The sequence below is a fragment of the Astatotilapia calliptera genome, chromosome 20, assembly GCF_900246225.1.
Source record: "Astatotilapia calliptera chromosome 20, fAstCal1.2, whole genome shotgun sequence".
NCBI classification, from domain to species: Eukaryota; Metazoa; Chordata; class Actinopteri; order Cichliformes; family Cichlidae; genus Astatotilapia; species Astatotilapia calliptera.
The window spans coordinates 29,157,265-29,171,818 of NC_039321.1; the positions used below are offsets into that span (position 1 = coordinate 29,157,265).

General features: G+C 41.8%; 1 protein-coding gene across 1 annotated transcript in view; it reads right to left on the bottom strand.

Annotated features, from left to right (window-relative positions):
- LOC113013000 (low-density lipoprotein receptor-related protein 1-like) overlaps positions 1 to 14,554 on the bottom strand; it is an 83,425-nt gene that overhangs the window by 9,945 nt on the left and 58,926 nt on the right. The window contains exons 42-61 of the mRNA XM_026153491.1: positions 14,355 to 14,544; positions 13,959 to 14,163; positions 13,660 to 13,852; positions 13,145 to 13,270; positions 12,925 to 13,053; positions 12,684 to 12,803; positions 12,356 to 12,469; positions 12,026 to 12,175; positions 11,807 to 11,929; positions 11,509 to 11,625; positions 11,268 to 11,396; positions 11,047 to 11,175; positions 10,795 to 10,935; positions 10,460 to 10,647; positions 9,359 to 9,542; positions 9,180 to 9,265; positions 8,966 to 9,085; positions 8,626 to 8,813; positions 8,274 to 8,479; positions 5,422 to 5,680 (exon numbers count right to left, since the gene is read on the bottom strand). Of these exons, the coding sequence (XP_026009276.1) occupies positions 5,422 to 5,680; positions 8,274 to 8,479; positions 8,626 to 8,813; positions 8,966 to 9,085; positions 9,180 to 9,265; positions 9,359 to 9,542; positions 10,460 to 10,647; positions 10,795 to 10,935; positions 11,047 to 11,175; positions 11,268 to 11,396; positions 11,509 to 11,625; positions 11,807 to 11,929; positions 12,026 to 12,175; positions 12,356 to 12,469; positions 12,684 to 12,803; positions 12,925 to 13,053; positions 13,145 to 13,270; positions 13,660 to 13,852; positions 13,959 to 14,163; positions 14,355 to 14,544 (3,097 nt within the window). The remainder of the gene's footprint in view (positions 1 to 5,421; positions 5,681 to 8,273; positions 8,480 to 8,625; positions 8,814 to 8,965; positions 9,086 to 9,179; positions 9,266 to 9,358; positions 9,543 to 10,459; positions 10,648 to 10,794; positions 10,936 to 11,046; positions 11,176 to 11,267; positions 11,397 to 11,508; positions 11,626 to 11,806; positions 11,930 to 12,025; positions 12,176 to 12,355; positions 12,470 to 12,683; positions 12,804 to 12,924; positions 13,054 to 13,144; positions 13,271 to 13,659; positions 13,853 to 13,958; positions 14,164 to 14,354; positions 14,545 to 14,554) is intronic.

Below are 14,554 nucleotides of genomic sequence, written 5' to 3' on the forward strand. Positions count from 1 at the left end.
CTAGCTCTAATTCTATGCATTGCTAGTAGTGCTTACTGGAGACTCTTCACTCGCAGCTTAAATGAGAAACATGAAACAAAACAATATCTACACAAACTCAACTCTTAAAAATTCACACTGAGAGTCAATGTTAAAATTGTCTCAACACTGACGCTAGTGTCGTGTGCTGGAATCAATCTCAATGTCTTTTTAGTGAATGTGTAAGCTTGCACAGCCAATTCTAATATGCATGTGAGACCTCGTTGTCTTATGCAACTATTCTCTACTACTCTCTATTTTGAGAAATAAAGAGGTAGCTCCTTTGGCGTTTGGTGGGGCGTACTGTGGAGCAGTGACATAAGGGAGAGAGTTAAAAAGTGAACATTTCGAGAGTGATAGCTGGTGCTCCCAAGCCCAAGGGTGATGCAGAGTATGTGTAGTTCCCGTTTAAGAGTGGCTTAGCTCGGAAGGCAGCCGTTGAAAAACTAGCGAAGACAATCCTAGTGTGTCGTATGAAATTAAACTAGCATACAAGTCTACAAAATAGCGCACACTTTCAGAACAGAGCAGTGGAGGTAGCAAGATCATGTTACACCAAAAACAATGCTCGTCATCTGGGAATCGTGTCTTTAGTGCAAAATATACACTTCTAGATTTAACCGTATTTTATACTGCTTGAGGTAATCTGTTCGAGAGCTACTTAGCCAAACGCATAATAGATAATCAGTTTGTAGAAGTGGGAATTAAAATTTATCTGCTGCTTCCAAGAGTTTAGTAGACATAGTATCACAAGTTATGTGCTAGTCATCTTTGGTTATTAGGGTTACATAATGAATACCTTGTTAATAGACTTCATGTTATTCAGATATTGATTGACTTAGTGATACAAACCTAGAAGGTAATACCCATTGTATGTTGAATCATGATGTTGTGTGATATAAAAACATCTATCATGCATCGGTGTAGTTTGATCCAAATCTTCAGATTGTTGTCACGGTCATTAAACTAGACAAAGCGATACGGCCTGCACTAATTTTGTTGTCTTCGACATAGTTCTCGAATAGTCATCTTATGCACCTCTCAATGATAAACATATAACATTGAAGGCAAATCTATTAGCTGTGGCTTAGTGTAGTGTTAACAGAAAATCACTCTTCTGTCTCCACACTCGTATGCGTAGTCTACTTAGATACTTGCTATGTGAACCCTTTTAATGTCTAAATATATCCGTGTTAATAGCATCATAAGTGTCTGCTGTGAAATATTAATTAGTATAAGTTAAATGTCTACGCATATCGGTGATAGATGGTTATATGTAGGCAAGAGTGCCTTGATCCTTAAAAAACCCTTTCTTTGATATGCTGTGGATTTGTTCCTCGGCGCATCGTCTAGTGATAATCTCAATGATGCAACTGTTTCACTTGTGTTGTGTGTGCTCCGAGTCTAAACTCTCAGTGACATTTACAGCGTCGACCGATGATGTTTGGAGACAATTGTGCATCGTAATCATAAATTTCTCGGTTGGATTATGTGAGATGTTTTCTCATACGACTTAAATCATTTTAAAAACACACTCAGCATTGCTTTTCAGTTAGAACCTCGTGCTAAAGAATATTTTTGTGAGGAACTGCATGTGAGTGCGACACGGACAATTGCTAAGTTTATAGTCTATAGTTTACCTGACGTGTAAATTCTTCTCTCTTTGGCCATTTGTTTGTCACGTTTTTCATGTTTCTTTTATTGCGATGTTGTGCTGGTATAATGATTTAGTAAACTCGCGAAGCTGTGTGCTGGGCTATGACTTTTGGTTTTTATAGACCAACTAAACTCGTTTTCTGGCTTGCCTACCTTGGTTCCCCGAGACTCACTTATGCTCGTGCTAGAGTCTTATCCCAGAGTGGTTATTGAAGTTCTCGACAGTAATGTATCATCACTCAAATCGTCCAAGCCTCTAATTACTACTACTAGATTAAATCAGTGCATGGATTTGAATTTTTCCATCTGAACAATAATACCTTTAGTTGAAGGTAGACATATCACCTAGAAAGGTTCTTTTTCTAAGTATAAATAATTACCTCACAACAGATACCCAATTGCACATGATCCACAAGTTGTTTTGGATTTGTAGTTAGAGTCGTCAAGATCACTTAAGGTTATTTGGCAATTAGGCACATATTTTGCGGCTGAAGTCGAAAATCGTTCATGCTCGAATATAAAAATTCATATGAACCCTGGAGTCTGGATACGTAAGAGTTCCAAAAATACAATAGCAGTAGAGTGAGCTCAAAAGTGCCGCACTAGCCTGAAGATATCTCACACAATTAATGTACAGATTCTAAGCTATGATGATGGGCTGAGAATCTAGAAGTCATATAATAGTCGCTAGGCAGTAGTAAGTATAGATTGCAGAATGGCCTATCTAGCTCATAAATCTGAGGTGGTGACTCAGTTGAAGGAGTCCACACTCGTCCACCACAATCGACTGTCACCTTCCCTAAAAAGCAGAGCTGATACACGTCCACGCCGTCACTGGTATCGATACAATGCAAGGGACGCTATTGCTCTCGAGCCTGAATGCAACAGACTAGACAGACATGTCTTCGCTCGTAGGCACAACAGTGAGGAAACAGCCAGAGGGTGTCATAGTGTAGGAAACTACTAAGCCAGTAGTGAAAAAGTATTGGTTCGAGTGAGAAAAATAAAATAAACATGTGCTCTCGCAAGTAAAATATGTGAGACGAGATGATTGCACACAAGCAAGATGGGAGAAGCGTGAGTGCGTCCGAGAAAAAGAGAAAATCAATTCTGCAGAACGTAGGCTGATATTATGTGTCACCGGCAAGTCTTAGGAACATTCTTCTACAAATGCAAAATGACGTCTGTGCTCCTGTGTTAAGCAGATGCGATCGGGTAAAGCACCGACTCTTCGTGTAGAAGATGCCTTTGGTAGATAATGGCACAGGCCGACTGTGGTATAAAAGGTTAAAGTCGAGAGAGTAGTGTGTCGTGTTGACTGATCATGGACATGAGACAAAATACAACCCCTCTGAGAAAGACTGTACTATTGACTTTATTTACTTCGCTCAATTCACTATAATTAGTCCTGTCAGGTGATTAAGAAATGAGATATTTACACAAACTACTCGAAGAAAACAACCAGTGCATGAGCAAAATATGATGAGTTAAAACTAATTTGAATAAAGAACAGAAAAGTAAGTATTTATGATATTGCACTATGAGTCATATTAATGACTGAGTTTTAAAAAATAATTTGCATATGTATCAGAGGTCTTGGTGTATGCTTGACTTCATTGTGGTTCTTGATTATGCGTTTGTGCTCAACTGATCTATCTCCTTTTTGATTCGTCGCTCGTAGAAGAGTTATTCTGCTTCTAATATAGTGCTCGCTTGATGAATCTCGAATCTGTCAATGTAGTACATTTACAACTATTAGAAGGATGATGCAATATTCGTGCATCGTCACACTCTCTCCTCGTTCATTATCACTAACAGACAGTTTCTCTTGTTCTCTCCTTTTGTCAATGTTGATTTTAGACTCCTGCTTGCTCTCCCTTATCTAATTTAGCCAAAATGTATATAGTTTTTCCTGTCAGTCCCTGTTCTGTCTTATACCGGCTCTTATACGATAACATTTGTTGAAATTTACGAAAAAAATAAACACAAGCACACGCACACTCGGGCAGATAAAGCAGACACTTGAGATTTATCACTACATGACACACCACCTTTCTCTCCAAACAAAAGAGGACAAGTCATCAGCACACGTCTAACTCGTACATACAGGACCTGAAGGATATATCGTCGTCTGTCAGATTGTTATACTCACAACCTCACAAGAGAGTCTTGGTCCATAGGTTCTCGTGCTAAGTCGCTGTCTGCTGTCCCAACTTGATATACAAAGCTGCACGCTGTGCTCATAGCAAATGATGATATCTCGATAGTAGTAGAGCAAGAAGAAGAGTCTAAGACGTCTCAGACTGGCCGACTCCCCCCACTGTTTTTTTTTTTTCGGTGTGTGTCTCTCGAGAGTGGTGATAAATACGCCTCATAGAACAAATTATGCTGTACTGTGTTATATTACATCTAGCATCGATATTGGCTCTAAAACCACGAGTGAAGAAATCACATACACACGGTCCTCTGCTCTCCTACCACTAAAGTGCCACAAATAAATGATTCTAGTGAATGGTGAGAGATATTAGAGGCAATGCCTTAAGTAGAACGGTCACGTCAGTACTCAACTCTCCTACTACTCTGTCTCCTTATTTCTCTCTCCTCGCTTACAATCTGTATTACCGTCACGTACTCACTCAAAAGGTGTCTTTACTAGGCAGTTTTCTGGCTCATCTGAACTCACATTACTTCGTAGCTCCGTTGTGCTTTCTCTCGTTGTTGTGCTCGTAGCTAGTTTGTCCACGAGTGTTGTGTATGCTAAGTTTGTTGCGGCTGTTGTACTCGATATCTGATCTCGCACACCCATGCTAGACTGAAAAGCACGCACCTCAATAGCATAGAAATAGACATGCTGAAAAGTCAGAACACAATCACCGAGCCTGGTAACAATCTAATACCCTTTACAATGGCCGACTCACACTAGTCCTCATGGGCTCAAATTATGTCTCGCTCTTGTTAGCACAGTGTAAACACTGTGCTGTCATAGAGATAATTCTTCATCAACTCTCGTTCTGCTCGCCTAGCTCTGCTACATGATCACAGAATCACACAACATTGACCAGAGCCATGAAATGCAGCTCACATTTATCAAAAAATAGCAAACCGCCATAGTACCACGCACTGAGTGTAATCGCAATACACAGTATAGCTGTCAAAATGTGTGGCGCCCTTTCTTCCGAGTGATAGTTGATGTAACTGTGTCACATTCATATCTGAGAATGGAGAATAATGAGTCACCAAGGCTTCCTTAATATATTTTTCTACTGTGCACTTGGACATGTGACTACATTTCGTGCCGACACACCATGCGTCGTTTAGTGCTCACAATGCGATGTTGAGTGGGCTGAAGAAAATAGTTAAAGTAGTCTAACTCTCGCATCTCTCGTAGCAGATTCAGGAGGCAGAGGAAGGTGTAGTCGGATTACTGCAGCCACACTCGATTATTGTTTAATCTCGCACACGGGTGGTATTGTTGAGCATCTGGTTAGAGGTATTAACATATTAAAGGTAATCTATGTTTGTATCTACGAACAGTTTGTTGTTTCTCCATTATGTAAGTTCAAACATACAAGCACTTCCAGATACCTCGTTAGGGATATTACTGTTATGGACTGAATAATATCCTTATGGTGCGCTATATTTTGATAAAATCTATCGTCGATAAAGATCTATAGAAGATGTTCTATGACCCTCGCAACAGAGCCAATTAGAACTTAACGATTCTACAATAGGATGTTGAAATGTTACTTAACAGCAGTAAACAGTTTGCGCACTAAGACTGTAAACTTGTTCAAAAGACCACATTTACTCCTCCTACCCGGAGGTTGGCGGTAAGGATGGTAAATGTGGATGTCCATGGGTCGGTGCAGGGTGCTGATCAGGGTCGTCTTGTTGGTACCCAGAGTCTTATGAGCTCTGTTGATGGACTTTGTTTCCCAGTCGGTCCAGTAGATGTATTCTTCAAACAGTGTCATGGCAAATATGTGAGGGATGTCTTGGCTGAGAACTGTGAGGATACACAAGAATAAACAAATCGCACTCTATATTTGAAGACAAATCACTCTGGATGTTTCCTACTGCAGCCTTCAGTAGGCTGATTGGAGGAAATGCCTTAAAACAACATATAATACAGTCACCAAAAAAAATACGTGAATGTTTTTTGTATCTCAAATATACATGTGAATATGTCAACATATTCAGAAATGTAAGCTCTTGTGTCCTGGTGTGCTGTTTTGCAAGAGGAACTAGTTTAAATCAACGATCCCTGTCTTAGTTTTAACTAGGGAAACTGACGTGAAGATTAGCAGAGAGGTGGGCGCGGACATGGCACCATTCTCTGTGTTATCGATTGAATATACAGCTGTTCTTTCATCGCTAAATTATAGAAAGAGTACGACTTATAAACGACTCTCTCACGCAGTGATGTCATTCACTGGTTATTATAGATATTATTATCTCGTCTACTCTCTTGCCCTGGTGTTTTGTCGTGTTCTTATAAATTGAATCGGAGACGTCTAATCAAATCAGAGGCACATTTGGTGCAAATTGCTACGATTGGGCTGATACATATATTTGAAATGAGAGCACTGTGTGGGTAGACAACAATGTTCAAATTCCATGGTGCGACGAGCAAAGCCTCCGAGGTGCACTTCCAATGGCGGTATGCACTTTGTAAAATGAAGAGCAAATAAGAAAGCATCACTCTAAAACGAATTCTCAGTAATTGATGATTGCTTGTCAGAAAATCGAGCGTTCTTTACTCGCAGATCACTATGAGAGTCTCATCTCACACTCTCCCGACTCGATGTAATGGTGCACCAAAATAACTCAATTATTATCCCTTTCTAAATTAGAACTAAACACAAATGGTAGCTTGCAAGTAATAGTACTCAGATGTTCATATAAGACAGTTCAGTTTGTTGCCATACTTCTCACAAAGTCCAGAATCCACGATGATCCATATGCGTGAAATTAGCTGGCGGAAATTGGTTTTATTATAGATATTGTATGATATTCCTAAGCGTTAGTATATGTGTAAACAGTGATGAAACTTGAATTAAATTAATAGTATAATAGGATAGGCATTAAAATCGAATAGAGAAGCGTCTAGAGCATGTTTAGGAAGGTTCGCAGTGTAACTTCTATGATGACTTCTTATGGCACCAACAATAGCTTTCAATTTTTGGCATCTGATATGAGATTCATAGATACCTTCTATAGCCATATGCACGCTGCCTGTACTAACGCATAGCCTATAGGAAGTCATCCTAGTTGTCTTAGTTGTAAAAATACTTTCCTCCCCATTAATTTGTTGAATTCGACGATATGCTAAAGACACACCTTATGATAATCAGGTATTATTACTCTACTCGACCTAGCTTGTAGTGTACTATAAGTTACTATAAATGACCTACATACACTCGTATTATAACAATATGTGCGAGATGGAATTATTGAATTTAATGCAGTCCGTACAGCCTTCTACAAATTGTACATGCAATCCCAGAATGCTCATACTGACTTCGCAACGCCGTGTCTTATACTCGTACTTTTAAGCCATGATTTAGTCTTAGTTGTTAGCTACATGCCAATTTCTTGCAAGCAGCTGAATTTGACAGACTAACATTCGGCTACCCGTGCTCAACGAGATGCGGCTCTCCTACAGAACAATCTGTCCTTCACAGTTTGTGTTGCTTTGACTTGAGTTGCTGAGCGACACTCTCTGGGAATAAAGCATGACAGAACAATTTCTATCCTGAGCACATGTATTGTGTCCTCCTACAGAATATCTCTTTGCAAGTGTGTGCTGGTTTTGGGGGTGTGTGTGTGTGATAGAGTTGTGGTCTCTCGTGTTCGTGTTTCGCTCGTGTGCGGTCAGCCAGTAGTTGGGTATACTATACGCTACAGTACAGTATTTGTATGCCATTAACAATGATTTTTCTCACTCTTCGACACTTGTGATACCATGCATCTTTTTCCTACAACAACTGAAAACATATCGCCTCTACCCTTTGTGTGCTCGCACTATATCAAGTTTATCTGCTTTGAAGAGGGTTATTGCCTTACTGTCTGAATGTGAAAGCAGAGTGGAGCTCTATTAGTCTCTATAACCCACTGTTAAGCTGTACCTTCTCTCCTCTTGACACATTTATTTAAAAGATTAAATCAGTTCATGGACAGAAACTGTGACACTTAATAGCACACTGCTGCCTTTTACTGAGAGGTTTTACATAATTAGTCTTTGACAAAAAAAAAGGCACTAAAGATGAGAGTATTTTGACTCTCACATGCTGTACTTTCCAAAAGTCTTGAAACAACCCGTATTTCTTTGAGGGAAAACTGGAAATAAATGCTGTGATTTATTGAAACATGCAAACACGTCTGGAAACAAAAATTGAGTTTGTATATTTACTTTCAAGACAACTCTGAAAAATTACAAGAAGCAGAATACAAAGAAATGACGAGTGGGTTCAGAGCCGGTGTTTCTTCAGACAGATACAACAATCAAAAACAAACAATTGAAATCTCAGAACTTTAGAAGATATGGCACCACCAGTCAAACAGTTTAAAAAAGTGAATGTGTTTACTGGTCTGTTTACCTGTGTGTCTGTTCTTGCCATCCAGGCTGGCAAACTCAATGTAGTCCTCCCTGGCATCAGCCCAGTATATACGGTCATTGATGAAGTCCAGGGTTAATCCATTGGGCCAGGTGATCTTATCCTCTATGATGACACTTCTGTTAGTGCCATCCATCCCAATTCTCCCAATGTGAGGGCTGTCACCCCAGTCAGACCAGTAAAGATAACTAAGATTGGAGAAAGACAATCTTGAAATTACAGTTGTACATTCAAATCTAAATCAGCTTAAGATGAGAAATAATTAGGAAATTATACATTTAAGTTATATAAACAGTGAGTGTAGCTGGTGCTGATCTGCAGTGTAACTTCTCACCCATAGCGTACATCCAAAGCCACTGCACGAGGTTCCCTCAGGCCACTGTTGACCAGCACCGTTCGGTAAGCCCCATTAAGTTTTGACACCTCAATGGTGTCTCGGCCTTTGTCGCACCAGTACAGGTTTCCACCGACCCAGTCTACCGCCAAGCCATCGGGATTACTCAGAGAGGTTCGGTGCAAAACCTGCCAGGTTTATCAATCAATACGTAAGATGATGATGATGTAGTTCCCAATCAGGGACTCACGGGTTCGCTGCATCAATAATCCAGCATTCCACAATAAATATTGCTCGACTATTAAATCAAAACGAAAGGATTTCAGATGTTCTCACTCACCTCCATGTTGCTGCCGTTCATATGCATGCGTCGAATCATGCTGCCCTGAGTGGTCACATCCGTCCAGTAGATCATCTGCTCTGCATAGTGGAAGTCCAGTGCTACTGCATTATTAAGACCCTGAGGGGGGGAAAAGGAAGGAGCAATATTAAAAATGAAAAACACAGAAGAAAAACACTGAATGTTTCTTTAAACTGTCATCTGTGTGTCTTACCTGCTTTATAAGAGTGTAGTTGGTACCATCCAGGTTCAGTTTTCTCAGGTAGTACCGATTGGCAAAGATCAAGTAGGGCTCTTCATCTACACGCATACATCACATAGAAAACGTACTTTACTGCTTTAGGCGTGCATTTGCTGTGAAGACGCACTGAAACTCACGTATGTGTGCCTTACCCGATGTGGACTTGCAAACAGTGGGGTCATTGGGGCTGAGCTCAAAGCCGTCGACGCAGAGACAGTGGAAGCTGCCGTGTGTGTTGATACAACGTTGGGAACAGGGGTAGGTGGTTGTGCACTCATCTATATCCACACATGTCTTCCCATCACGCTTCAGCTGGAAACCAGGATGACACCTGCACTGAAGGTGCCAAAAGCACAGGAGATGTGTCAAAAATCTCACAGCCTACGGATCTGGCCGCTTCTCACATTTAGCCTGGACCGGTTACAAAGGCGTGCCAGCGTGTCTCAATCAGCTCTCAATCGGCCACAGACATGTGCGCTTTACCTTCACCAAAAGCTTTATTTCTGCTCACTTTCTGAAAAAGAAATCCAGCTGCTGCTGTCAAAAGTGCTGCGTAAATAGCTGCAAATCTCATTTGCAAAGTCGTCTTCCAACAGAGTACGGGGGTAAAGGATAAGCTGACATTAATATGTGTTTAAAATAAATATGGCATGAACATCATCGCAGCATAAGGAACGGTTAGAACACGTATTCATTACTAGTCGGAATCGTTGTAACTGTCACTTCCAATAAACACATCTATGTTTCGAAAGAACACACACACAAATTCTGCTCTGCCATCCAGAATACACAGAGGAAGCCACATTTGTGAAAAGTCTCTGATGGCAAAGTTTCAATATATACAATTAAGTTTTGTGCAATCATAATTAGTCAGTTTGCAATACTTCTGAAATCCCAGACCAGGATTCTTGAGGTGAACAAAATCTTATCATTTTCAAATTAAGCCCTGACCACAACCTCGCCACCACAGACACAGGAGTTCACGCAGAGTTCAACCTGTTCCAGGACTGGCCTCCTACTTTCAAGGACGAGGCAAAACATGTTTTTTCGTCTTGCATAACTGCGTGCCTGAAGTGAGTGGATCCCAACCTTTTAAAATCAGCTCCTCGTTGACTCATCGTTACTGGCATATACATTGTTTTTCCTGTGTTGACTCCATGAATTTTAGTAAAACTTTTTGGCCCAATGAAGCCTGTGCAATAATTTCATTAGTCATGATATTTGTTTTTGACAACAAACAATGAATTAGTTACCTTGAAGCCGATCTTGAGGTCATCACAGAGCTGTGTGCAGCCGCTCAGCTTGCTGTTGAGACACTCGTTGATGAAGCAGTTGAGTTCATCGGAGCCATCACCACAGTCGTCATTGCGGTCGCACAGCAGTGTCTCATTCAAGCATTTTTTATTATGGCACATGAAAGCTGAGTCATTGCACGTCCTCTCTGAAATCATAGACAAATAGCAGGTTATATCAGAGTGTGAAGCGGGATGTGGCTACGTCTTTATGAGCAAGAAATTTAACATATGATTCACACCTTATTATGCTGGCAGAGAAATAAAAGATGTAGCGAAAGAGAGGAAATGAATACCAGAGTCTGTGCAGCGAGGGTTCTTGGGAGCTTCGTCGGAACGATCCTGACAGTCAAACTCTCCGTCGCACTCCCACTTCTTCTGGTTAAGGCAGCGGCCATTGGCGCAGCGGAACTCATCGGGACCGCACGGCGGATATTCTACATCAAAACGCATTTGTTATTAATCTCAATTTTAGTTGGTGGTTTAGCAAAAAACAACATTCATTTTCAAGCAAAAGGCTAAATAAGCTTCCAGGATTGAAAGCTCACCACATTCGAGGGATTCGTCCGACTTATCGACACAATCAAAGTCATGATCGCACACAAAGTGCTTGGGGATGCACTGCCTGTTCTGGCACATGAACTCGTTTTCAGGATCACACGTGTTGTTGGTGTACACTGGAAGCAGATGGAAACATTTGTTTTTAATGCATGGGGAACTGTATCGCTTCTCTGCACTTTTTCTTCAATCTGCTAACTGTGTCACTCACTGCAGCCAGCCTTCACACTCTCATCAGCTCCATCAGGACAGTCGTTGTCTCCATCACACTTCCAGCGCTGCGGCACACACATATGGGAGCCTGGACACTGGAAAGCCTCAGGACTGCAGGTTTTGGATTCTGTAACGACATCATGTAGAAGTCATACATGGATAGGACGTCAGGAATTGTCATGGAGTTTAAGGTCTCCTTTGAATGTGAGAAGAGAAGTAGCGAGAAAAATGTCACATACTGCAATTCTGGTCCTCATCAGAACCATCGCCGCAGTCGTCGGAGCCGTCACACACCCAGTGGCTGGAAATGCAGCGATGGTTCCCGCATTCAAACTGGGTGGATGTACAAAACTTGTCTGCAAGAGAGGGTGGGGAGCATTTTACAGTCATTATTACATTTAAGCTGTGTTTTTCCATCTGCAGTGGGAAGCCCAAAGAAAAACAGTCTGGCTTTCTTTTCGTTTTCTTTTTGCTATGATTTGTGTGTTTTCAAGATAAAGATAGGGGTATTAGAGGACAACTTCGCAGAAGACTGACCACAGTGTGTCTCATCAGCCCCATTCTCACAGTCATTCTCTTTATCGCAGGTCCAACTCATAGGAATGCACCGACCGCTGGGGCAAGCAAAGAAGTTGACTGGACATTTAAGCTTCCTCTTATCTGCAACACAACAGAGAAAAAAAGAAAACATAATCAAGAACCTCTGGTAGGTTCAGAAAAGCTGAATGTCTTTTGGTAGTGAAAGATAACACTTACCTGGACAGTTTCTTTCATCAGAAAAGTCACCACAGTCATTGTTGCCGTCACACACCCACGAGGGCAGATAACACAGAGTGGTTTTCTCACAGCTTTGGAAAGAGGCTCCTTTAACTCCAAGCCGGAAAAAACGGGAGCAATCAGTGGGTTCTGAGAAAAAACAGGAACAAGTTTCAGGAGCTGCCCTTTAAATTCTGCAAAATAAATCTTAGACCGTTTCACACGAATTGCACTGAAGTACATAGTCAAGTCTATATTAATATACTGATTAAGAAGTGCACTTGTGAAAAAGAAGAAGAAATATTGTTGAAAATCGTGGCAGTTACATACGGCAGTTCATTTCATCGCTTGCATCCTCGCAGTTGACCACCTGGTCACAGCGGCTGTAGTTGGAGATGCAGCTTCCATCTTTGCACTGGAACTCTCCTGCTTTGCAAAGTGTCACTGCAAGCACATACAGCAGTTTCACAAATGACAAGTGGAGAGAAAATACATCCTCAAAACCACACACAAACTCTCCGTTAAGCACATTTTATGATTTCCTTAAACATGCAGGCAGAACAGAGGTGTCATGAAAAATGTCGACACTATTCAAACTATGAGAATGTTTAGACTGTTATCCTTTGTGCAGCTGCTACTTTGGAAACAAACCACTTACTGTTGCAGGGCAGTTCATCTGAATGATCACCACAGTCATCTGTGCCATCACACCAGAAGTGGTGACCAATGCAGCGGCCGTTCATGCAGCGCCTGTAGCCTTTCTTACATAGTCGATTGGCTGTGAAGGAGGACCAGCTGACTTAGCTCAGGCACAGAGGGTTTTTTTTTTTTTAAACATCTCTTGCAGCTACTTATTCATTAACTGAAATTCACCACCTAACTGCTCTGTAAAAACTCACCACAATAGGACTGCTTCTCATCAGACTTGTCCTTGCAGTGGGCCATGCCGTCACAGGTCAGACTGTAGTTGATGCAATCACCATTCCCGCACTCAAAGCCATCGACACTTCCGCATGATACGTTCAGGGCTGGTGAGGGAGAAACGTTTGAATTCAGAAACATTTATCCATTCTGATGAAGACGGCAACGTTATGAAGTTTAATTCTTCCTCTTTCTTACGAGAACAGGTGTTGTCTTCGAGGAGTTGCCGGTCTCCACGGCAGCTGCAGTTGACCCGGCCGTCGGACGTAGGCAGGCACAGGTCCTGGCAACCTCCGTTGTTTGTTCGGCAAGGAGAAAATTCACCTGAGGAATTTTTTTAGAAGCTCTTTAAACTGCACGTCGAATGACTGACAAGCATGCTGATATTAGATTTCTTGCAGTTATGAACATTTGCATGAACTCTCTAGCTTGGCAATATTTAAAAGCCTGTGGAAGTTGGGTTTTTATTATATACATGGCAGCAGCTCTGTATACCTCCACTTACAGCTAAGTGTTAGCAGCCTGGCAACGTGTGCACATGCAGGTATAATGCAGACAGTAAACATGATACCTGCCACAGTGTCATACACTAAACAAACTACAGCCGAATTTCATTCATTTTGCAGTTATATAAACATAAATCAAATTACTGGGCAAATTAAAATGTTGACCTGATGGCAATGGGGCCAAATTGCAGCAGTGGTGATACTCACAGCTGTTGGTGTCATTAGCTACAGCAACGATGCCCATTGGTTGCTGAGGGATGTCAGCACGCAGCACTTTCATGTCTCCTCCAGTGTACTTGTCAGCTCTGAGGACAGCCCTCCTCACCCAGTCAGTCCAGAAGATGTAATCTCCGTACACAGCGAGACCGAACGGATGGACGGGCTCGTTTTTCAGCAGCACCTGAGGCATAAAAAACAGCAGGTGTAATTCCATAAACACGAGGCGCAAGTCCATGTTTTAGGGAAAGTTCAAAAAACAACAAACAAAAAGGAAAGCGCTGCCTTACGTAACGGTTGCTTCCATCATATTCACAGCGCTCGATCTTGTCCAGCGTGGCGTCAGAGAAGTAGAGTTTCTCGGCGCGGTGATCTATGGCCAGGCCGTTGGGAGTTTTAATGTCGCTGCCGATGATCACGATCACGTTGGCTCCGTTCAAAGAGGCCCTCATAATGCTCGGAGCCTGCTCATTCCAGTTTGTCCAGAACATGAGACTACGGTGGGAACAAACAGAAAACAAGAATTAAGAGCAGTGGGAGCTCCCAAAACGTCTTGGTAAAAGAAAAAGAAAGTTACACTTGACTGAGCCAAAAATAAATCCAGTGCTTAAGAGAAAAAGAATAATTGTATTGGAACTGGGCCCTGATTTAGTGCAGAGCAGCAAATTTCAATATTAATGACTCACTCTTGACACTCGTCCAACACAAAGGCTCGAGGGTGGTCTTCTCCAGACATGGTGACTACGGTGTTGCGGTTGTAGGCCACAGAACGGCTCTGGTCCACAGTGTGGCGAGTGATGGTGGACGTTGTATAACTGGTCCAGTAGAGTGTATCCCAGCCGCGATGGTATGCCAGGCCCTCAACTGACCCAACATCTGTGATAGG